At 32.5% G+C, this 23869-nt stretch overlaps 1 protein-coding gene and 1 long non-coding RNA gene across 6 annotated transcripts; both read right to left on the bottom strand.

Annotated features, from left to right (window-relative positions):
- Positions 1-2625: 2625 nt before the first annotated feature.
- LOC148272907 (NCK-interacting protein with SH3 domain) lies at positions 2626-18455 on the bottom strand. 5 transcript variants are annotated; one of them, XM_088239414.1, is made up of 11 exons: positions 18249-18455; positions 17591-17775; positions 15387-15524; positions 13759-13945; positions 11376-11581; positions 9786-10022; positions 8240-8362; positions 6677-6860; positions 5426-5647; positions 5162-5334; positions 2626-4716 (listed from the first exon to the last, which is right to left on the bottom strand). In XM_088239414.1, the coding sequence occupies exons 1-11, from the start codon at positions 18271-18273 to the stop codon at positions 4528-4530; spliced, it is 1869 nt and encodes a 622-aa protein (XP_088095540.1). In that variant the 5' UTR covers positions 18274-18455; the 3' UTR covers positions 2626-4527. The 5 variants fall into 5 exon arrangements, with proteins under 5 accessions (XP_088095540.1, XP_088095541.1, XP_088095542.1 ...); XM_088239415.1 differs by having other exon boundaries at positions 3922-4716; positions 13759-13927; positions 18249-18441; XM_088239416.1 differs by having other exon boundaries at positions 3922-4716; positions 13759-13918; positions 18249-18441.
- Positions 18456-19137: 682 nt separating this feature from the next.
- Positions 19138-23785, bottom strand: LOC148272906 (uncharacterized). The gene is made up of 5 exons (XR_015824729.1): positions 23296-23785; positions 22455-22678; positions 21446-21681; positions 19929-20098; positions 19138-19610 (listed from the first exon to the last, which is right to left on the bottom strand). It is a non-coding gene; the product is annotated as an uncharacterized LOC148272906 (long non-coding RNA).
- Between the last annotated feature and the right edge of the window lie 84 nt (positions 23786-23869).

Here is a 23869-nt window from a genome sequence, read left to right as displayed (position 1 = left end):
CATTTTGCTAAGAGTTTCATGTTTGCTTTTGGTTAATTGCTAGATTAAGAGGATTTGGGACAAAGAATACTTTGAAAATAGGTATTTAATTTTTTTACTCCACAAAAGTCAACAGATGGAATAGTTGAGGAAATGTGGATGTTTAAAAATAGGCAGAATAGTGAATGTTATACAGTGTGTAAATTGGCCACTTAGACCAGCCAATGACAGGTCATAAGCCCTGTAAATGCCTAGACTTTTATATCCCCTTTTCAAAAATGTTTTCCCTCTGTTGCAACAAATTTTGGTATTTAAATATATAAATGTAATTAAATATAGTTTTTCTGTCACTCTCTCGCAGATGTCTACCCGAATACTATGTGAAAATGAAAATTGCACATCGGACTGATTATGCCTAATTAAAATCAAGGTCTCGTATTCCCAATTTCCTCACCCCAAAAGTTAACGGATTGTTTTTTTTTTATCAGAAAGAAAATTTTATGTCGGTACATTTTGATTTTTAGAAAAATAGTTATATTTGTGTACCGTACGTCCAAAGGTGTCAGATAAAACTAGGCGGTTTTAAGGGTTTTCGGATGGTCCTAGATCCAATCAACAATAAAAAAATGATAGAGAGACCCCAATGGTGAATATCTATAGTGAAAAAAAATCATCGCTTTACTACCATAATCCAGGGAGAAAATATGGAATGTTTGTATGAAGAAAACTCAAACCGCAGATCCTCTTAACGATTATACAGTACTCTAATATTACTGATAATACGCCGCTCGATAGTCCGACCACTACTATAATCTGTCATTGCCCTCGTTTGTCTTTGTCTTTGCTACGTAGTTTTGTGTTATTTGTGTGCAGTTTCTTGTACATAGGTTTCTTCATATAACTGTTGTAATTGGCTTAGATCATATATATTAAATAAATAAATATTTTTTACTGGTTGATAGCACAAAATTAGGCTCTATAATTATCCAGTTTTCGGATGTCAAATTCAGTAATCCGCTGCAAACAAACGACACTGAATAAATACTTTGTAATTTTATAAATACTTTGAACTTATTTTATTGTGCGTGATGCAAGCACAAATTCCTCAATAAAAACTATTTTTACGAAACTGTTTGAATATATGTAGCATAATCTGTCATTTTCACGAATTGGACACTTGCCTGGTTTTTAGGGTGGCGGATTATTGAGAGAGTACTGTAGACAGCTGGGAAAAATAGTTACCGCGAAACGGTAAAAACAAGAAATACATCAACATCATATTACACATGACATTAACTTAAAAAAAAAAACAGCAATCAGCATCCGAAATCCAAGAATTTTCATTGTATTTTCCATTAATTTACAATACATACATATGGTAATAGGTGGATTAAAATATCTCCTCAGTGGTCACTAGGGGATCACTTTTCACAAATTAATATCAATACGTCATATTAGCAAATCTTTTAATTGAATTTTAAACCAATCTAGCAAAAAATAGTCCAGTTTTAAGAAAAATAGGGAAATGTCACATTTTTTACAATTTTATTGATTAGAAAATACAATTTATTTTTCTAAATCCATTTCACATGCTTTTGTCGGTATTTGTATTATGTGATATTTCCCTGTTGGACTGCCTTTGTCATCCAGCATATTTATGTTTATTTTAATCCTTTGAATTTTCACCTATATATTTCAAAAATACAAAATGTGTATTGCTGGAAAAAAATATCCAGTCAAATAAACAATTAAATGAGATACTAACCACCATTTTCAGATCTTAAGTAGATATTTATCACCGAGAAACTGTAAAAATGTTGGATAAAATTGGACTTGAAACCATCTTGATTTGTTTTCATTTTTATTATGGAATCTTTTTTAATCCACCTACCCCATTGTGTATCGCAAATTAAAAACAAAGGGTACGTATGCATTTTTACATTTAATATTTTTGTAAAATAATCTTTAATGCAATGTGCGATAATTATAACGATAACAAAGCGTTTCACATCAAACACATTCAGAAGAAATCCTAACACTGATAACATTCATAAACTAATCTACTTAATCAATAAGCTTTACCCTGAAATGCTGGATGCATTTCCAAGACCTTCACTTTTCAAACAACTATCCTAAATTATGCATAATACGATAAAATTACGAGATAAAACAATTAAAAAATTCTTAATTGTGAAAAAAATAATTGTGACTTTCAAAAGCATATTTCAGAGCTTTTTATTTAAAATGAATTCAAAATTGAAATCGAAATTAATAAGTAAAATGCTTTTAAGTCAATTTTATTTATTTATATTTGGATAATTTATATAGCGCCGTTTTTGTGAAAATCACCTCAAGGGCGCTGTACAATAAATAAATATCCCAGCACGTCTTGCAGCTACAGAGCGCATGGACGGTTAGGATTCTTGTTTCTCGTCTCCAGTTATGATATATAGGAGCTAGATTACACGTCTTGCAGCTACAGAGCGCATGGACAATAAGAAATCTAGCCCCTATTTACATTTCTATTTTTTTTTTGACAATGGAGTTTAGAGTTTTAGTGATATTTTAAAAAATTAAATAAAAAACAAATTTATAAAAATAGAAGTTAGATAACAACAAGTCTTGCAGCTACTGAGCGCATGGACAGTTGGAATTCTAGACCTCATTTACTAAATTTTGATATTTGATAGTTGATAACAATTACCTATTGAAGCTAGATTACTAATTGTCTTGCAGTTACAAAGTGCATGGACGAGCGAAATTCTGGCAACTTAAAATTATCAATAAATTTACAAAAACAAACATTGAGCATAGTAGTAAATTTGTAAAGTGTTCGTGCTAAAAAGTAAACAATAAAAAACCTAACAGATAAAGCACTTCAACGCTATGGATAGCATAACAGATAAAAATATCCGAAGGGTAGCTTTCGTAGATGTTCGGTAGTCACTAGTCACTGTCGCAGTATCGCACAAGTGCAAACACATGTTTTTGCTAAATTCCTAGAAGATGGTCCGGTCCACGTGTAGTTGCCGGATTTCCAATTGTTTACCGCATTTGAAAATAATGCTTTAAAATATTGAGTAGATTAGAGATGATATTGAAAATAATTTCAGAATATAATTTTTTTGCGCACACTTCATGAGCAATATTTTGTACTTTGATTTTTAAATGTATTAAAATATATCATATTCTACAGATAACAAACGTATCAAGTTGATAGCAGTCAGACAAAACGTAAATACATTATATTTAACATATAGAATGTTTCAAAAAGACATTTTACTTCGTACATCAAATTTGAATGGCACCTTTCTTGGTCAATATCACTTTGGCAACATCTAGTGAGCAAAATAAACTTACATAACTCTTCAACGTTCTTAAAACATATTTTAATGAAAGAATAATAAGTTTAAAGGAATCATGTACTACCAATTCATGGACAGATAAGTTTTATTAAAAGCTGTATATGAAAAATTTGTGATTGTATTACTATTTACTTCCTATAATTCAAATTGATAAATCGCATACGAAAATGAAATACATACAATTTATGTAATAAATTTGATAAATAGCCAAGAGAGCAATGCGATGTTATGGTCTGTTTATGCTATATATGTTCATTTTTTAACTGTATACAATAACTATCATTAAGCTAAAAATATAAATAAATGGCTCTTATTATCATAAAATATAGAAATAATATAGACAAATTAAAACAAAATATGACTAGTGATGAATGGATTCTGATATAATGTCATAAAATAGCATATTTTATGTAAAATACAAAATTAACATAAAGTACAGTATTTTTGTGATCACATGTTTTGACTCATAGTACTTCTGTATTTCGTTTATGTAATAACACATTTACTACAAAGTTTCATTAAAAAAATATTGCAATATCAATACACAAATGCTGCTAACCATTTAAAAATATATATAGTGGTGAATAAAAAGGCAAATGGCTATTTAGCCATATTTATTGTTTAATATTTTGATAAAAATAAGGAAAAAGATTCAACATTATTCAAAACAATTTTTTTTTTATAATATACATAAATTAACCCAAGCAGGTTAAGGGCGATGCAAAAAAGAAAATAAATATAATGTAAAGTTCATAATATTTGTCAAAATGAAATCTTAACAATAAAATGTGGAACAAAGTCTAATTATGATTTGATAAATATTTTGGAATGGCATTTAAAGAGGAATAAACTTATGCATATTAATCTCAAAATGATTTTTTAGTTATGTAATCTCCATTCATATTTGGCAAGATGAATTCAATGCAGATATATATATTATGTATTAATATGACTATCTAACTGAGGGACAGGGATTGCAAGGTATCTTTTATTATCTACCTTAATACGGTTATTGGGAAAACGACCTACGGACATGACAACATGCAATATTTAACATAATGGGATTCCATGTAAACCTGTCATGTCGAACTTCTGAAAAGACAAGTTTATATTTCAATGCAATGAAAATCCATATTCATTTTGATGCAAATTTAGAGTATCATAGTTGTGTAACGAGTATCCTTTACGCCTTGAAGTAATGAGGAAACTCATTTGAGATGGTCCTGACGAGAGTCTGGTCAGCTTTGCTGGGTTCGCCCTCCTCGCAGAAGATACGCGTGAAGCAGCGCAGGAGATCGGCTTGTCGGTGGCAGTGACTGTAGTCGGTGTGGCGTAATACTCCCAAGCAGAGTTGCAGATACAACCCACGGCGCTGAAAAACAAAAAAAAAAAATTATATTACCCCTATAAATGTCATCTCACTGCAAAAAAATTAACAAAATTGACCACCATAATAAATGTAAATATTACGAACATATTTCTTACAGAATATTAATGATTTTGGTAAATGATGAATGCATAATTATTTTTGTTTGCAGCTCATTTGATTTCATAAAAAAACAGCTATGAACTGAACCCTTGTCAGAGCATATTTGTACTGTCCTTAAATCTGACTAATTTTTTTTCATCTCTAATATCAATCAAATTTTACGTCACATCATGTTTTGGTACTCAAACTATAAAACCGAGTGGTTTAATCAGTATTAATTAATTTATAGCGATGTTTTGAGTAAACTCAAAACTAAGAAGCTATCAAAAGGATTCAATTATTTAAAATACATGTGGTCAATAATAAATATTATTTACTAATTACGAACCTGATCTCCAGCTGAGAGGTCAGCTAGCTGACGAACTGTAATATCAAGCAAGACTTTGGTATCATTGGTGTAGAACAGAGAGGCTGTGGAACGCCGACTGAAAGCATCCAAAGACAACTTCAGTACCGAGTGAGGAGCTAGAGGCAAATGTTCCAACACTCTAACTGGATCATCTGTAAAATTAATATACTTTAAGTATGATTAATGTTTCTTTTACAATTTTATAAGCGAACAAATATTTGTTTATGTGATTGAAATTAATACCTTCTCTGTTGAGTAACAGCAGGAGTTTTTCTGTAAAAACTTTGGAGTGTGGTCTGGTCTGTAGAGCATCCAGGATAAGGTTATTATCCGGATCAAGAAATTGCATGTTAAGAGACAGTACTGCGGATAGGAAGATGTCTGGAATACATTCTTCAATGTCGGAATCGGGAGGAGACTCAATCCACTCCAGGAGAAAGGACACAAATTCTAGATCCAGTTGTTCTGAAATAATAAAAAACATATTAAATGATAAATGTAGTGATTTAAATTTTAATATGTATGTATTTTAAAATTGAATAAAACGTAAAAATTTTGAGATAATGGAGAAACTTTTTAAGAAATAAAAAAAAGAACCCTTTTACAATTTTTTTTATTTTTTAATTGAACAAAACTGCTGTTTTTTTTGTTCTTATATATAAATACTAATAAACTAATACATTGCTATAATACAAAAAAAAGTTATAATATAAAACAACAGTAAAAAACATATTTATATTTTTATTTATTGTATTAGTTTTTTCATATTATAAACAATAATAAATAATGAAAATAATGCGACCTCACTGAACCCAGTAACCACCCGTGCCGAGGAATTTAATGAATATAAATTTAATTCTTGTTTAACAATGAACCTCTCTAATGGAGTAAATAATTGATCATCTAAATTTGCCACAACAGAGAGGTAAAAAAATTTTGAGAAGGAAATATCGAAGTCTAGGCATTTACAGGGCTTATGAGCATATGCCATTACACACTGTGTAACCTTCACCATTCTGCCTAAGTTTAAACATCCTCATTTCCTCAACTCTTTCATCTGTTGACTTTTATGAAGTAAAAGAGCTGAAACATTTATTGATGTGGGTAAGATTCATCTGACTAGTTGGTTATTTCACCTAAAAAAAAAAACACTTTTTCAATTTTTATACTTCTTATACCAGTTAGTTTAATCAACAATGTTATGAGTAACGCCAAATGTTTGTAGTACTCCCCATCTCAAAAATGTTTTCCCTCTCTGTTGCAACAAATTTAGATCTTAATAACTCCCTAGGGGGGAAATCCAGCCTGTCTACAAACATTTGAACATACTCAAAACAAAATTGAGAATGTTTAGAGAGGATATAAACCAGATCAATTCAGCGGAGTATATTTTTGAATAAATACATAAGTTTTGTATATGTTTTTTTTGTACTTTTGTATTTTTATTTATAGTAACAACATAAACTAAAATGACTCATAATAAAGAATGTATACCAAAATGGCTGAGTGGAAGAGGATCTGCCATTGACAACATGGTGCTGAGGAGTTTGGCGGAAGCAGCGAGACGCTCGGCGTTAGACTGGTTGGCCAACATGTCTCGGGCCAGTTCCCGAGCCAATACCGACACACACAGAACCTTCACTATCTCGCGATCTAGAGCGCACATCACCCCGAATCCCTAAAATATTACAAATCCATAATCAACAGTCATCTACATATATATAAAAGCATAAGAATTATATAAAAAAATAAGTACCAAGGCATCTACAACTTCCAGATGTTATGGGTAACACCGCCACATTAAATCTATATTAAGTATTCGACTATCTGCCACAAATCTCAATCAAGAAATGTATAGCTAACCAACTGGACCAATAGCAGAAGACGCGATCTCTAAAGTACTGTGTTTATAAATCACATGCTGATACTGGTTAATTAAAATAGTAACAGTAACAAACGTGAAGCAGGGAGGTAATTACAATTGGAAGATATGGAAGTTATACATTCACTATGACGGTATAGTTGAAGATAAATTCCCCCTGACAATCACGAAGATACACTTCTGACCCTGTATCTTCAAGTTTTGAGGTAGGTAAATCGATATGTACGCATTCAAAGTGACAACAATTTTATTTCACTTTGGCATTATGATTTATTTCAATTTTAAATCATTGCGGGACAGCTACTTTTTATCTTACAAGCCTATTTAAATTACGAAAGAGAAATACTTTAATTTTAATTTAGCATTGAATGCAGAGTAAAGTTTCAGCTCCACCTATTTGTTGAATTTCAAAACCTGACTGGTAACAGCCTATAAGTCCGGTGACATCTGAGATGACGTAATGAAAAAACGTATCAACATGTCGGTAGAACAAAATTCCCAATACCAAGGTAGATAAAGATAGTGGAAAAGTTAAGTATACCGTCTTGACATCTACCGATGAATCGCGGCCCAGGAATCTCCAAGAAATTACAAAGTTAATATAATCAAAGTAAGAGAATCATATTTTTTTTTAATAAATCAACTAGAGCATTGAATGAATATAGTTCAGTAACTAAAGTTAGTACTCCTTTCAAAATTTTACTTGAATACATGAAAACTATTTTTTTTAAAAGAAGCATTTTAATAAGATAATAAATTGGATAAGTTTGTTGAAATGCCATTGGTATTTCCTTTAAAATTTGTTTTGTACAAATAAACTTTATGATTTTTTCATTTAAAAAAAACATGTGTCAATTAATCTTAATTTGAACTGTCAGAATAAATCAATCTAACGTTATTTGAATGATCTTAATTAGTAGTTAATCTCTTTACAGCTCTTTACACATACTAGAATAGAATACATTTCGGAAGAATATGTTTTACTCTAGTACAATACAGGGATTCTTCCAAAATCCGTTCAACTCTATTAATGCTATTTGATGTAGAACAGTAATGTAGTAATGTTTTGCTAAAACAAAATATTGATTTGTTTTTGATACCAATAATCCATGCATTGTACAGAACATGTTAAGGTCAGAAATCTATAGAAGTTCATCAATAAATGATTCACGAACCTTAATTAATAATTGCCTGATATGCCACCTGGTCTCCATTTGGTAAAACAAAACTAGAGCATTCACATACTCGTAATTATCAGTGCTCAAAACATCGCACGATACTCGGACATCGGCGTTGGACTGGAATTATAAATGGGATTAATCAAAACATAATTAGCCAGTATATGATTTGCCAGGGATGGTGCAGAGATTATTTGTCAGATGCTTCATTTTTCTTTAGGGTTAAAAATAAATAAGGACTGACGGGTATCTAATATGTATTATTAACTTGCAGTCTTTTCTCATTCTATGTCTGCACCCTAGTTGGAGCATATGGGGCCCACAAACAACCTCCAGGCCACTGTGCCAGCTCATGCACATCATTCCTCCATAAGCATGAACATTATTATGTTTGTTATTCAATATGTACTTTGTGGAATGACATGATTAAATGCTGGGGGAAATTTAAACTACTGTGACGGACAAGGTGTAAATTAACTGATGTAAGTAAATATTAGTATATAACCACTTGCCGACTTTTTATGTCTACTGTTTCGAGATGTACCCGTCTCTTTGTCAGGACACTCAATACACCAACATGCAAATACTAAAATACCCTTTACCTTTTTAATGATTTGAAACAATTTTAATAAGGATACGGGAGTTAAATTTTAACATTCATATACTAAAAAACGTCTTAAATGATATAACACGGAAGTGTTGAAAAAGCTTTAAAAAATAATATTCCCCCTAATAAATAATCAAATATCTTTTCAATATAGCCCGCTTTTTGATTTGAAAACTAACCAATAGGGTAAATTTCAGCCTCCTGCCCCTTTCCCTTTCCAAAGTCTTACCAATTCCCCAACATACCACTAAATATTTTCAACCTATCTTTTTTAGTATATGTTCGGACACGGTGGTGTTTGCATCCGCTTTAACTCTGCATGCAGTTTATGAATTTTAAATATTATGTATATTGGTGAAAGTGTATTTTAGGTTATATACTAATATTCACTAACATTTACTAACTAATAAATTAGAAAAAAAATTGAAAAATGAAAATTGGTAAATATTTATAAATTAACAAGAACAAGAAATATTATATTTTAAAGAAGTTCTTTTCTCATTCATGAATAATTTACACTCAGTTCCTTACAGCATTTTTCCTGCATGCATGTTATTATTTTATTTACACCACAACAGGCCAGAAGGCTTAGTAGTTAACAGCGGTGAATTACAGCACAAAACACCCAGGCTTCAGAAAAATCACATTATATATTTGTGTTCTCATTGTGAATCAAACCCGGAGCCTTTCGTGCGTGAGTCAAGCGCCTTAGCCATTTGATTGTTACAATAAACACTGCGTCATACTAAATTTTGCACAAACTTACAGATTATGATTTCCCATCAAAATAAAAAAAACATAGGTTCCTCTTAGCAAAAATGTTGGTCATTACATCTTGCAACTTACTACAGTATCAAAGCAAGAAAATATTTGATATTCTTTTTATTTTTTTGTTATTGTTGATGAAAATGAGGTGCTTGTAACTAATTGACTCACTAGGATGCTGACAACATCAGTTAGGTGCGAGATGATGGTGTGCTCATCATCGTGGACTGCCCACTCGCGCTGCTGAGCATCTCGAGCGCAAGCGGCCAGTGCTGCGAGGTTAACCCGCAGCGTGCGGGCGTCGCAGGTGGCACGTAGTACAGCACGATCCGCGGCCAGCGGCCCAGCCCCACCTGCCAGCGAGGACAGGGTCCACACTTGGCTGCATCGACTGCGATCCAGGACCTCCTGAGCATGCAATGAATGAGTATTCAATTTTGTTTTCTTAGATTTTTACAGCTGTTTAGATGCATTAATTTTGCTGTGTTATTATGCAGTGGGCCTTTCGAACTCTTCGATAACAGTTCGGATTTCACTTTGAAGACGCTTCGGTGCTCTTGATTATCTAATCTCTTGACATCAATTTCAACACAAATGTACATTTTACAATATGCTGTCTTTTAAGTTTTTACAAACGACCACCAGATGGCAACATTTAGATGTGACAATAGTATTTTCATAAAATTTTACATTTGTAATGAGGAAGTTCAGTGCTACGGAAATTTGGATATAAAAATTGATTTCTTACGCACGGCATTAAGTTGTATGGAAAAGTTTCTTGAAAATGTATTAAAAAATAAATAAAAATGATTTTACTAAAAACTAACTACTTTGAACTACGTCACTAATTCTTCCAAATTAACCAATGATAGTGTTTTGATATATTTCCGGCTCATGAGAAGCCATCATACACCAATCAGCAGAACTCACTGAAGAGAACTTGTGATGCGGATGCAAATGCGGAATAATTTCAAAATTAATAAAACATAAGATACATAAAAAAAAAATTTCGTTTAGTTTGACGATCTATATCAAATATTAAAAAAAACACTGAAATTCTTCATCTTTAAAATAAATCAACTGAGTATTTTGTTAATAGTGAGAGTTTAAAAAAAGCAATTTTGTAAAAAATACGGAAATTTCAAGTGAAGATTTATGTTGGATGATTTTTTACAATTTTAGTAAATGCCAAAAATGTAGGTCGACCAAAATTGGTTATTGTTCCAAAAAACATTGACGCTGTGCGCAACAACATGATTGAAGAGGATCGGCATGTGGCTTACCGTGAGATAGAAGCATCCTTAAGTACTAGGTGCTAACATAAGTTGTGTCTATTTTTTCCAAATGAAGAGAACAAGAGGACACAATAAATAAAAATACAACAAATCAGTCATTAATTCATGGCATCTTTAACATATACTGCGGATATAACGCAAGCAGCTTTATTCTCTCTTCATTTTTATTAACCACCTCGAATCAGAATAGACGCATGTGGCATTTCATCCTTTTGTCTACCTCACAAAGAAGAAAGTTTTTTAACTTTTACTCTTCTTTGACACACAGTAGTAAGATTTCGATAAGCAGGAAAAGCCCCAGTTCCAGCAGAGTGGATCGAAGGATATAATATAATAAAGAAACTAAATTTTTCTGCACGGCTTGTTATAAATAGTCTTTACAAATCGGGGCAATCGTACAAAAAAAATATTTTAGTAAAATAAATCACGATCTAAAAAATGTGAGACAATGAAAAAAAGTACAAACCTTGAGGGATTCTAGTACAGTTGTCACAGCCACCCGAGACATGTCGTGGCTTAGCCTCGTGTGCTGGCGCACTCTCTCTACCATGGCGTACAGAGTAGCCGCCTCTCCCCCCTCCACCACCATGCTAGGGCTAGACTGGCTCCGCTGGGGACTCCGCCCCCCAGGTGACGGCTCTCGAGGTCCTAATCCCAGCCCGCCACGCGCATCTAAAACATTTATTCAACATTGTTAATCTATTAAGAGTGTTTCATAATCAGAAGCTAAAAAGAAAGACCATAAATTGGCAGTTATCACTTCTTGTGATGCTTACTCGCTAAAATTTTACCAAAAATGTATAAGAACCCTTCATATATAGGTTTTATTATTTATTTTATCAATAAAAAGAAATACTTAAGTTAAATATTAAAATTTTCAGACCATTTCTTAAAAGACGTAAATAACTTGTGCTGGAAAAATGGAAATCGAGTTGTGGTAATGTGAGATTTGAATCGGGTTGTGGTCCCGCGGCTTCCAGTCAGCTTTAAAAAATATTCCCGTCATGATTAATATTATCCTCCTTCTCTCTCCTTCTTTCATTCTTCTGTTTCTTTCATACAATATTTTATGACATAATTAGCAACGCAAGTACTTCTAAGTTAGTTCAAGTCCTGATGATTTTTTTTTTTTTTTTTTTTTTTTTTTTTTTTGTAGTTGCAAATTATTTGTACCTTGCTTTTGTTATGTGCAAGGTTTTATCGAATACATTTATCTTTAAATTATATTCCGTTGACTTCAAAATTTTTCACCGTAGACTTACAATAATAAAAATAAAGCAGAATCAGAATAAACAGAAAAATTCTAGAAATATTACATTAACAAATAATAAAAAATAAAAAAAAAGTAAAAGTTGGACACAAAAAAAAACAAAAGGAGCTAGATACCACCATTGAATAACTTAGCCTGCTTGATTGTCCCTGTAATGAATCGAACGGTCTCTCTTCGTGTATCATTACAGTTCAGGAGCTCAGCTAGGTTATTAGTCGCAGCAATCCGAGTGTTTATTTTGCATTCAAGCTCCCACCTCGGCCTATCAAACATTGGACAGTATACAAGAAGATGTTCCACAGTCTGCTCAGTGATGCCATCACATAGACAGCAACTATCGTCTCGCAGCCCAAAGCGATGCAGATATTCCCTCATGCATCCATGTCCCGAGAGAGCCTGAGTTAATTCATATGTAGGCGTTTCATGCTTCCAAAATGTTTTGGCCTCGTCTGTGCTTCTCAAAAGTTGCTTGATCCACTTATTGGCAGTTTTTTCTTCATAAATTTTCCTCCACTCATTTAATTTATCTTTTGAAAGGGACCACCTTACATGGCTTATTGGGACTTCATCAAAGTTCGGCCTCACTTTTTTGACTGTAGCAGCCTTGGCTAGCTCATCTGCTCTCTCATTTCCGATTTCTCCAACATGAGCTCTAACCCAGCAGAATCGAACATATATGCCTTGTATGCTGAGAGCATAGTGAAGTTTTTGAATGTTGCTTATAATGGCATTCGTGGAGTAAACAGATTTGAGCGCGAGCAGTCCAGACATACTATCGCTGTGAATTGTGATAATTGCGGGACTAGTTATTTTTCTTTGTATCCATAATATTGCACTTTCAATACCAATCAGCTCTGCCTGGAAGACTGAACACTCATTTCCAAGTTTAAGTTTTCGCTGGTCTATCTCCCTAAGTTCCTTGTATACAACAAAGGCCGCTCCAACATGTCCGTTCAGTTTGCTGCCATCAGTGTAAATATGGATAAGGCTGGTTAGAGTAAGTGATAGCGTATTTGTATTTTCCTCTAGATTCACTTGTATATTAGCACACTTAGCGGGATGTGGTAGTGAGCAATATTCAACCCGGCGCTGACATACACGGTCATTTGGAAGTAATTCGCTTACTCCACTACGTTTCGTTTCATCCAAAGACACGATTTCAGCAATTTTGAGATCTATGGGCTCAAGATCTGCAATTATCAGAGCTGCATAAAAAGATATCGTTCTATATCCCTTGCATATTTGTATAGCAAATAGTCTTTGTAAGGATCTGAGTTTTGAAATATTTTTTTTACGTTTTATCGCAGAACCCCATACGGCAGCTGCGTACGTTATTACAGGAACTATTATCATATTATATATACATCTTAAAATATTCGGATTCAAGTCCTGATGATGAGGAAGTACCTACGAAACCGGTTAACGTATAACTCTAAAGTCAAAGTGGTTTATACAAATTTTAAAATTATTTAAGTAGGGAAAACTATTTTTAGAAACTGACTTTAAACCATTACCACATCTCAGAGTGTACATAGAGTAATTAGTAATTGAAGTTAAAAACTTAGGAGTAATTTCATACCCTGGTGCAAATGTCCATTATCGTTACTGTGGTTGCGGTTGTTCTCTCGGGGGCTGTGTTCGGTGGGGGGCGCTGCCACTGCGGCCCGGGAATCGGCCGGCGGGGGCGCGTGGGAGCGCCCGTTCTGAAGCCCGTGGTTCAGCTCCGGGAGACTCGGGGGCTGCGGAGCCTGTTTTTTTATATAAGGCTATAAAAATACACAAATAAGGATGGATTAAAGCCTTCCTGGTGGATTTGAAGAACCCGATTTGGATATTGAAAAAAAACATTTACATATGAATCTGATGCCTTGCAGAAAATTAGCTTGCATGGCAGATTTAATCTGTGCAACTCAAGTTTTATAGTCAAATTGTGAAAGCACTGCGATGGTATGGTATTGAATTGCATAAAAAGGTTAGAGATGATTCATATGACCAAATATTATAACATTTTTTTAAATATTTGCGTGAAATCATCAAAACGACAGAATCATCAGACTCATCATCATTCCGTTTCCGCACCTAATGGTGTATCGTGATCATTTTATTTGTTATATGAGGGTTATAAAATCAGTCTTACGCTTCAAGCGCCAGTCCAGGGATTACGAAACATTCTAGTGCAAAAACACCTTTTTAAATCAATATTTTATGTCAACCATGTTGGAAATCAAACCTGAGACCTCTTACATGGTAGGCGAACGTGCTGAATATTATGCTAGAAAACTTCTGAAAAGAAAACTACTAAAGACATTAAATTCAAAGTTATGGCATGAACAGAATCAAGTATGGTAAGCTTAAGAGAAATCATTAATACAACTGACACAGATTGTATGAGTAAAATTCTCTAAAAACACTCTAGTTTTCTTTTATAAGCAAAATGATATGTAATAAATTTACTTCAAAGGTACAATTTATGAGTAGTTATTTGCCCAGAATTCTGTTGTAGTTGTTTTTTTTTTTAAACTTCCAGGAGATGGGGAAAAAGGGTTTTCGACTTTTCAAAAAAAATCTTAACATATTATTACCTTAAATAACAACCACTCATGAAATTCAGCAACCGTCTAGCCACAGCAGTTCATCAAAATTTAAAGATAACAATTTGTAACCACTTAAACCAGCCAATGAGGAAGTTCAGATTTTTTTTTAAAAATATTTTTATTTGTTAAGACTATTAAACTAAGCCAAAAAAAATATCTTTTATTTTTACATATCGCATTATCAGCGGTATGAATTTTTTAAAGTTTTGTATTTTTGAAATTACTCCGCATGAGACGTCAAAGGTTGTCTTCCGCTTATTCTTGGTCAGTTCTGCCGATTGGTCCGTTGACGGTAAGTAAACCGGATATCTTTCACAGCTCTCTTATCATTGGTTTATTCATATGAACTAGTGACGTCGTTCAAAGTAGTTTGGTTTTATTAAAATATATTTTGTCTTTTTATAGTTTCAAGAAAATTTGCAGTACAATTTAATGCTCTAATTTTTACCGCGCACAAGAAAACATTTTTGTATCCAATTTTCTGTATGGCTGAAGTTCCTCATTACAGGTTATAATCCTTGTTCTTCTAATCCCTATACTCCTAGGAATAAATTTTTATATTGAAATTCATCAACCTACATTAATATTACATAATGAATGGCAGAGTTGTTACCTTGAGAGATATTTCAGCTTGGTGTCTCTTCTCATTCAGTTTAGTAATCAGCTCTTGTTTATCGGGAGTCAGTTGGGTGCCGTCATTCATCCGAGCCACACACTCTTCAATGAACTTCATCATGAATAATGGCTCCACCTACACGCAATTGAATACAGATTGGTAGTACAATACACAAAATGACATCATTGTGTACAATCACTGATAAAAACAAGCTACTTCCTGTTGTTTCGCTAAACTGAAGAAAACATATAATAATAATAATGTTTCTTAATTTGTTGTAACAATGAGGGTAAACACTTTTGAGAGGGGAATATGGAAGTCTAGGCATTTACAGGGCATATGACCTGCCATTGACTGGTTTAAATGGCCACTTTACTCAACTCCTCTACTACTTCAACTCTTCCATCTCTTGTTTGAGGTTAAAAAAGGACTTTAACATATCTTAACAATTGGACATTCTCAAAGTATTATTGATAATAATGTTTATTTGGTACAAGAAAAAAGTTTACAGCCTGCTGTATTTTTTTTCTATTTCCACACATTCTTCATAGTGATATTATTTAAATGTAATACATTTCTCTGGAATACATAATGTCTGCCTAACTAGGTAAAACTTTTCATTGGGTTTTTTTAGTCAACCACTTAAACACAACTTTGCATCTTCCTCCATGAATGCTACAAATAGACAAGTCGTGATGCATTTGAACAGTATTTTAATGATTTTAATTCACAACTTGTTTATTTGTAGTATTCATGGGGGAAGATACAAAAATACTCTACTCTTTCTAAATCTTAGTGAGACCGAAGAGTCGTCAAACAATGGTAAAAGAAGCGATCGAGATTTATAAACATCCCAACAATATAAAAAGAGATGATGGGATGCAATTAAAATCATCCTAGCACCTAGTTTAGAACCCAGATAATGAATTACATCAAAGCGTAGACTGTGAAAAGACACAGATTTCAAATTAACACGCCGCATAAAGTAACGACTGAAACACTGTACTACATAACGTTATATATCGCAAGGTAATTACTACAACCAGGAAACTTCGAAATCAGCATTTGTGAGTCGGTGGCGAGCAGTGATTTTTTTATAGGTAATCTGGAAAATATATTCTTTAATTTGTACCTAAATACAGGTACATACAAGTAACATGTAAATGGCTATTTTTGTGTGGTTTTGTGAACATCATCTCTCTGCTTAAGCTGTTGAGAACAGAAAATTATTACCAATGATCTATCAAATCAACTCAAATACCACTATTAGTAACATCACGGTATATATACATATACACTATTTCAATACAACATTTGTACAAAGTTTATTAAAAAATACCACAATGACATTCAGTATGTATTATTTTCATTATGATTGAAATGTCAACACGAAGCACCGCGCGGAGTCCTTCTAGTAATGAGTAATGCGTAATGCCAAAAACGGCCACGTCGAGCGCCACATGCCCTATGTCAACAGTATAATATCAAATAAAAATAAGCCTTAGGGAATCGTGTTTGAAATACTATTTTTCAAATAATCAATCTTTAAATAATATCTGTAATCTGCAAGCTTACTCACGAAGGAAAAATACCAGCAGGGTTTTAAGAATTTAAATACGGTATACATATTTGTATGCAGAAATAAGCTGATGTAATCTGCTATTTTCTTTGTTCGCCGGGAACAGGTTGGGCGCCGATATTTATTTTGGAGAAATATATAAGCGGTGATGACAATTAATAAAAAACATTTATTTAATTTAATTTACCATTTATAAAATTACTATAAAATACTTTTTTCGATAGACAAATATAATAATCGTTTATATGGACGATTCGCCTTTGTTGTTGTGAGTTACACACTAATACATTTTTATTTCCCTCCACAAATGCTACTAATAGGAAAGTGATTCATTAAAATCATTTTACGGTGATTTGAAGGCACAAATATGTGTTTTTAGTGGGTAACTCAAAAATACTGATTTTTAAGTTACCTAGTTGTAGTAATTACCCCACGATATATATATATATATATATATATATCTACGCAAAAAACATCAAACCAGATAATGGACATTGTAATACCATACGAAACTTCGGAAGAGAGAGCGAATGACACATGGCATAACCCAGAATAATCTCATTAAGCATCTGAATGGCCGGGAAAATCTAAGAAATTTAATAAAACAACAAAGTTTACCAACCTTAACAGGCGAAACATAATTGGAAGGTACAAAGCCTAGCTGTCCCTGAATGTTCACAACTTGCCACCAATTTCTTTGCTTGTTATTGCTCTGGTGCAGAATAAAGTAATCTCCCTCATTGAAACTTAAAGTTTTTGCCAACGTTGCTTCGAAATTATACATAGCTTTCAACATTTCATGTCCATCTAGAAAAAAAAACATTTTCAAACACATTTTCACAATACACAACACAAAAAATAATTCAATGTACTCAATTAAACTTAGAAGAACTTCTCTGCAATAGTGTAGTAAACAAGTCATGAATAGAAGAAAACATAAATAGGACATTGAATTTTGCAACACACATCATTGTATTTAAATATCCTTGTGATTATTTATGGTTATTGTAAAATAAAACTCTACATGTAATAAAATAATATGGTGGGATTAACCTACTGTTAGTTGCAATCCTAAAATAAACAGGTATTTTGAACATAATACATGTAACATGGTAAAATGTAATATTACTATATATTTTGATGAAAGATTTGTCATAAGAGTGTGGAAATTTCTCTATTTTACATACGTATCCAAATGAAAAATATTCGAAGAAAACGTTTTAAAATGTCTGTATAAATTTTTAAATCATTACTAATCTCAAGGGAAAAAATGAACTTACCAATCTTTCCGATATTTTCACTCATGCTGATAGAATATTATGGTTTGGTGAAATAAATAAAATCCATGAACACTTAAATATACATACAGTAAATGTTTATTACTGATGTATCTGATATTTGACAGTATATTTATAAATAACAATATTGAACTTGAAATTTGAAAAGAAATTGGGTGTCTACCAAAACTTTGACAGTTCAGATGTTTTCTTTTTTAATTAAATGTTGTATACGCTGTACATTGATCTAGACGAGACCAGGTAAGAAGTACTTACGATAAGGAGAAATGCAGTAAATACGGGGTTTGTTGGTTAAAAAGAACCTCCGTTGACTCAAAAATTAAAGGAATTTCACAATTTCTAACGAAATTTAACTCTAATATAATATATATTTGGCAATAATATTTTTATTTTTTTAAAATTTTATTTTTCAATATTTTCAAGCGTTTATACTTAAAATCTAGCAAGCGCAGCGTCATTTTTATCATCATTTATGTTTCAATGATTCCATATATGTGTATTTCTAGTTCTAAAAATTATCTGACTTTAATTTTTTATTGGATATAAAAGATTGCAGTGTGGAATCACATTCAAGTCCAGCCTGCAAGAAATCAAACGCAGGACTTGAATAATGGTGGGTGAACGCGCCTACTAGACAACAAGACAGAATTTTGAAAGATTTTTACCTGAAAGTAGCCATTAAGTCAAAAACACTCAACAAAGCTTTTGGTTCTATTTCGCACATATCACTTGTTTCACAGTTCTTCATCCACCAATTTAAAAAAAATAAGCGGTATAATTAACAAATTTAATCAAAATTACTAACGCAGTACCTACCAATTGCAAAATGCAGTAATTTATTATTTAAAATTATAAAAAACAAAACTCACTTGAACAGTTTATTTTTTAAAAATACATGCATAAAACAGTTTGTCATATTATTTATTTAGACAAACAAATATTATCTAAATTCCTTTCATGTGTATTATAAACGAAATAAGGTTGAAACATTTGCATTTAAACTTATAGAACAAAATATATTATACAGGGCACACATTGAGTTGTGATTTAAAAAAACCTTTCTTATTTGTCTGTCTCTTTCTTGGGCCACTCACCACTGTTGCTCCAGTTTGACCTGCAGATGAGTCGGTATTTTGACCACCAAATGAATTGACTGTTGGGTCTTGATTGAAAAGCCCTCTTTTATGAAATCGAGATGCCAAATTAAATGAATTTATTTCTTTTCGACAAACTTCATACTTTTTGTTGCCTAAAAAGTAGGTTATGAAAAATGTGACGATTATCAATATTATTCCCAGGCTGTTAATTAATATACCTTCCTGGGGAAATTCTTCATAATAATAACTAAAAGCAAAATGATTAGTTTGAGAAACGAAGTCATTCATGTTCAGTTCATGATAAAGTTGCAAATGTTGTTATAAAACAGAATACATACTAATAGGATCTTAGAGTTAAAATGCGAGCACTACGACTTTAGTGGTCTTATCCATTCAAATAAATAAGGATCTTATTGATTGATGTAGCAAATGAAACAAACACCTCAAATGGCCTGATCAGCAATGCAAACGAAGCCATGTTACCACCAGCCCTCATAATATATGATTTAAGTGTATGAAAATAATAAGAGAAATGTTAACTTAATATTTAATTTGTCTAACTTACTCGAGTGAAATTATTGCTCTTTGGTCCAATCCTGAGATACAAACTACTATGGACAAAACAAAAACTGCCCATCCATTGGCTCTGTGTACTGGAATAAAATATTTTTGGAATCGAATTGACTGTTCCTTTCTAATGAACATATATACATAACCAAGGAATTCGAAAACATACTGAAAAATAAATAAATTCAGATGTACTAGTATAAAAATATTTAATTTTGTATAATTTGTATTACTTAGGTACCTATATCAGGTCTATTTTTTCCACATTCTAAAAATTCATAGGACCTGCCCAAGAATTAAGAATAGTCCAGGAGTGTAAAATCATATTTGAATACATCGGACTGTGTAAAAAAAAAACCCTACTTGGCCAGACTTTCACCACGCGCATGTGTGAAGTCGCCGCGTAATGTTGCCAGATCGCGAAAAATATAATCATAACATAAATGTAAGATAATATTTAAAAAAAAAACAATTTGTCAATTTCTCTAAAATTTTATTGTACACGCGGAAACATTGATTGACACAACAGAGTAGATAAGTAAAGTGTCATTTAATAAGAGTAATTTAATTAATGAATTTGGAACTCGGGTTGTAGTCCTGTGGCTAGTGTCTCGGACTCACGGACCAAAGGTCCGTGGTTCGAATCCCACTCTACCCCAACTTGATTCCCATTTTCTAATAGTGAGTTATTTGCAACTTGTTGAAAATGGCCCTCAAAATTAAATATTTGGGTAAATCATAAGAACGCAAATATTTCTTCTCTTTAAAAAAAAACTTAAAAAATATAACAAATTTTATTTAATTTTTGTCATGTTAAATAATATTTGAGGTTTTAAAGATAACGTCGGTCAAATGTCCACCACGGCATTGTTTATCCGAGAAGTCAAATTTTCATTAGTTCTCTCATTAGATGAGCAAAGTAGCATAAAAAATTTGACTACTCTGGCAACACTAACAAAATGTCCATTTTGTTTTCTCTGACAATCTGACAGATGGAAAAAAAAACAATTTTTGAGTAATGCATTTGCTACTTACACATGCATTTGCTACTTATACATGAAATGTGATCCCATCCTGTTTCTTTAAGATCCCAGCTGTATTTCTACACTTTAAAACGACACAACTCGGCATAGTTGAATTGAAATCGGAAGTTGCATACTAAGCGACGTCTACAAAGAAAGTAATGGGTCAAAACGTAAAACTACTCTTTTAAGAGTATCTTAGTCGCCTTCTGTTTGATGCGCGTATGCGGTTTCTGGACTATTCTTAATTCTATGGACCTGCCCATAAAAACAAAAAACACTCAAAATTGGAACTACAACTGACGCTGGCAACACCAAATTATAAGTGGCTTGTTTTGTGATTGGTTTCTTCAAGGTCACGGGTGTTTCTAAATTTAAAAGAAAAACCTTAAGGAGATTAGCACCCATAATTATTATCTATTCTTTTTGGCAAAGAACTTTATAAATGTAACTTTTGATAATAATGAATCGGTAGTAAATAAATATACATAACCTGCATAAAATATAAAAACATGGTGATGACCCCTAACAAGCTGTGTAGGGAAAACAAATGGTAAACGTATGGGGTTATAATTTTGCCACGTTTATCAAATTTCATAAGCTTATTATACTCTATGGCATTGATAGAACCAAACACAATCAATACTATCGAAAGAGCATGGATCACTGCATGGACTATTATCGTAACCTTTGCAGAGCAGCAACGAAAAATACGAAAAATCATTAGACCTGAAACATGAACCAGAGGAGTAATAAGAATATTGTGTGTATATAATATTATTCACATAGTAACATTGACTTCTCTAAAACTCTTGAGATGATCTAAAATAAAATCTTATCAGCTAAACTTTCTATATTTCGAACAAATCATGAAATCTCCATTTCACCATAATACATAATAAATTTTATAAAAAAGTTTTTAATTTTTCTAAAAGTAATATCTGATTTTTTAAGAGTATGCACGGTATATAATATTGTCATTCAAATCCTAATTAATTTATTAAGCCAAAATAACATAACAATGAAAACGGAATATTTTAGACTTTGGCTCGATATTATGAAGGTATAATGCTCTCCAAAAGCAAGAGTACATGCTTCTCAAACATAGTTTTACTGATGTGAAAGATGTCAATCTCCAAAGTGATCATGTTAAGCTACTCAAGTAGCTCAGGAGTCAACTCCTCTTAGGATATCAGTTAGGATATATTCATGCCTAAACTACATCTAGTAAAAACATTTTTTATACTTTTTTGAGGACTCTGTATTTGAAATATGTGTTAAATTCATATTGGATTCAAGAGAATGAGTTCATTTGAATAAAATGAAAATCACAATGAATATTTTACCAAATGAATGTATTCCAGATATAAAATAAAAAAATAGATTAAATTAAATTATAATCATTTATTCACAGATTGAGGTCTCTCTTCTGACATTTCCTAGTGGAACTGCATTTTAATTATAAGTTAAAAACGAATTTTATTATTATAGTATTCACTTACCAATTGCACTAAAGACCACAAAACCTGTTATCATGAAGACAGCATGTAGGTTCAATTTAGCTTCAGGTCCCTCAAAACCTTCGCGGTATAGAAAAATCCAGAAGAAACATAGAAGTAGTGTTGATATAAGGGAGAAGAAGATCAGAGACACCAAGAGGGTGAATTCGATCCAATTCAAAATAGACCAAGAGTCTGTACCATCGTCACAAAAACCGCAGTCTTGTCTGAAAATATGTAAATTGGTAACCAGTTGTAACTGAGTGGTAACCAGTGGTAACCAGTTGTAACTGCTGTAAGGTTGACTGTGTTCATATTCCAAATATTCATAAGAATGTATCAGGTGATTAGTATTTATATATGGGGAATTTTACCTTTCCTAGAGTATTTGCTGGGAATTTTACTGCATTACTTTTTTCAAAAAATATCTGCTGCTGAAGCACAAAGAATTCTTATGGAGACTTATGTCGACTATGCTCTGTTGGAAACAACATGCAGAGATGGGTTTCGACGCATTGAATGTAATGACTTTGATGTTCAACGCTCTGGCAGAATTGGAAGCATTACTCAATAAAGACCCATATCCGACAAAAATGAACTTGCAGAATCATTGGGAGTTGATCACACAACAGTTGTTGTCGAAAATTTAAAAGCATTAGGAATGATTCAAATGCAAGGAAATTGGGTACCATATGAGTTAAATCCGAGAGATATCGAACAAAAACTGCAAGAACTTATTCTAGTCACCGAGTCCCCCCCCCTCCATAAAATAAAAATGAAGATACTAAAATTACATGATTAAATAAAAGTTTTCTAGTTCATTTAAATAAGAAACCATTCTCACCTTGTTGGACATTCTCTTTTCTGACTCGTAATATAGTATCGAAAGAAACCCAATGCATAACCTATTTTACGTGCCCCTGATTTAACGACACCAAATGGGGAAAATTGGGAAATTTTTGAAACTTTTTTTCTGCGACCACTTTTTGTCATACGATTTGTGTAAAGTAGCCTGTCAAGTTTCCTCAAATCGGAGTTATCTACAGGCACCAGCCCCGCTGGGCAGGTAGTTGGACCCCTTTTCAACGAGTCTCTGTATGACAACTTTTTATTTTCAACTTTTGTATCCGAAACCTCTTCTAAATCTTCATCATACTCAACGGTATTTTTTTTTTTACTACACCATGATGCAAGTGTAAATGTTCTTCTCCTCTTTGGGACAGGGGCCATGGTCAGTAATGATCACTCTCATATAAGTATTAAATAATTTAGTATGAAAATATTTGGCTCTACTTATTATTAAGCGACAGTTTCGAAATAATCGTTTTGTTCTGGCGTTTATAATATGAAAGAATGATTGTTAAAACTTTTAAAATATCTATGAAGGTACCTGAAATATATAACAAATTCGAATAGGT

Source organism: Micrasema longulum, unplaced genomic scaffold (genome assembly GCF_059751315.1).
Source record: "Micrasema longulum isolate JH-2025_06_02 unplaced genomic scaffold, ASM5975131v1 h1tg002162l, whole genome shotgun sequence".
NCBI lineage: Eukaryota > Metazoa > Arthropoda > Insecta > Trichoptera > Brachycentridae > Micrasema > Micrasema longulum.
This window is presented reverse-complemented; position numbering and strand designations above follow the sequence as displayed.

Coding starts and splice junctions, on each gene's coding strand:
- LOC148272907 (XM_088239414.1), bottom strand. CDS start 18,273: ATGAGTGAAAATATCGGAAAGATTG. Junction 10,023..11,375: donor CTGTACTAGAATCCCTCAAG/GTTTGTACTTTT, acceptor TTGCATGCTCAG/GAGGTCCTGGATCGCAGTCG. Junction 8,363..9,785: donor CTGATGTTGTCAGCATCCTA/GTGAGTCAATTA, acceptor TTATAATTCCAG/TCCAACGCCGATGTCCGAGT.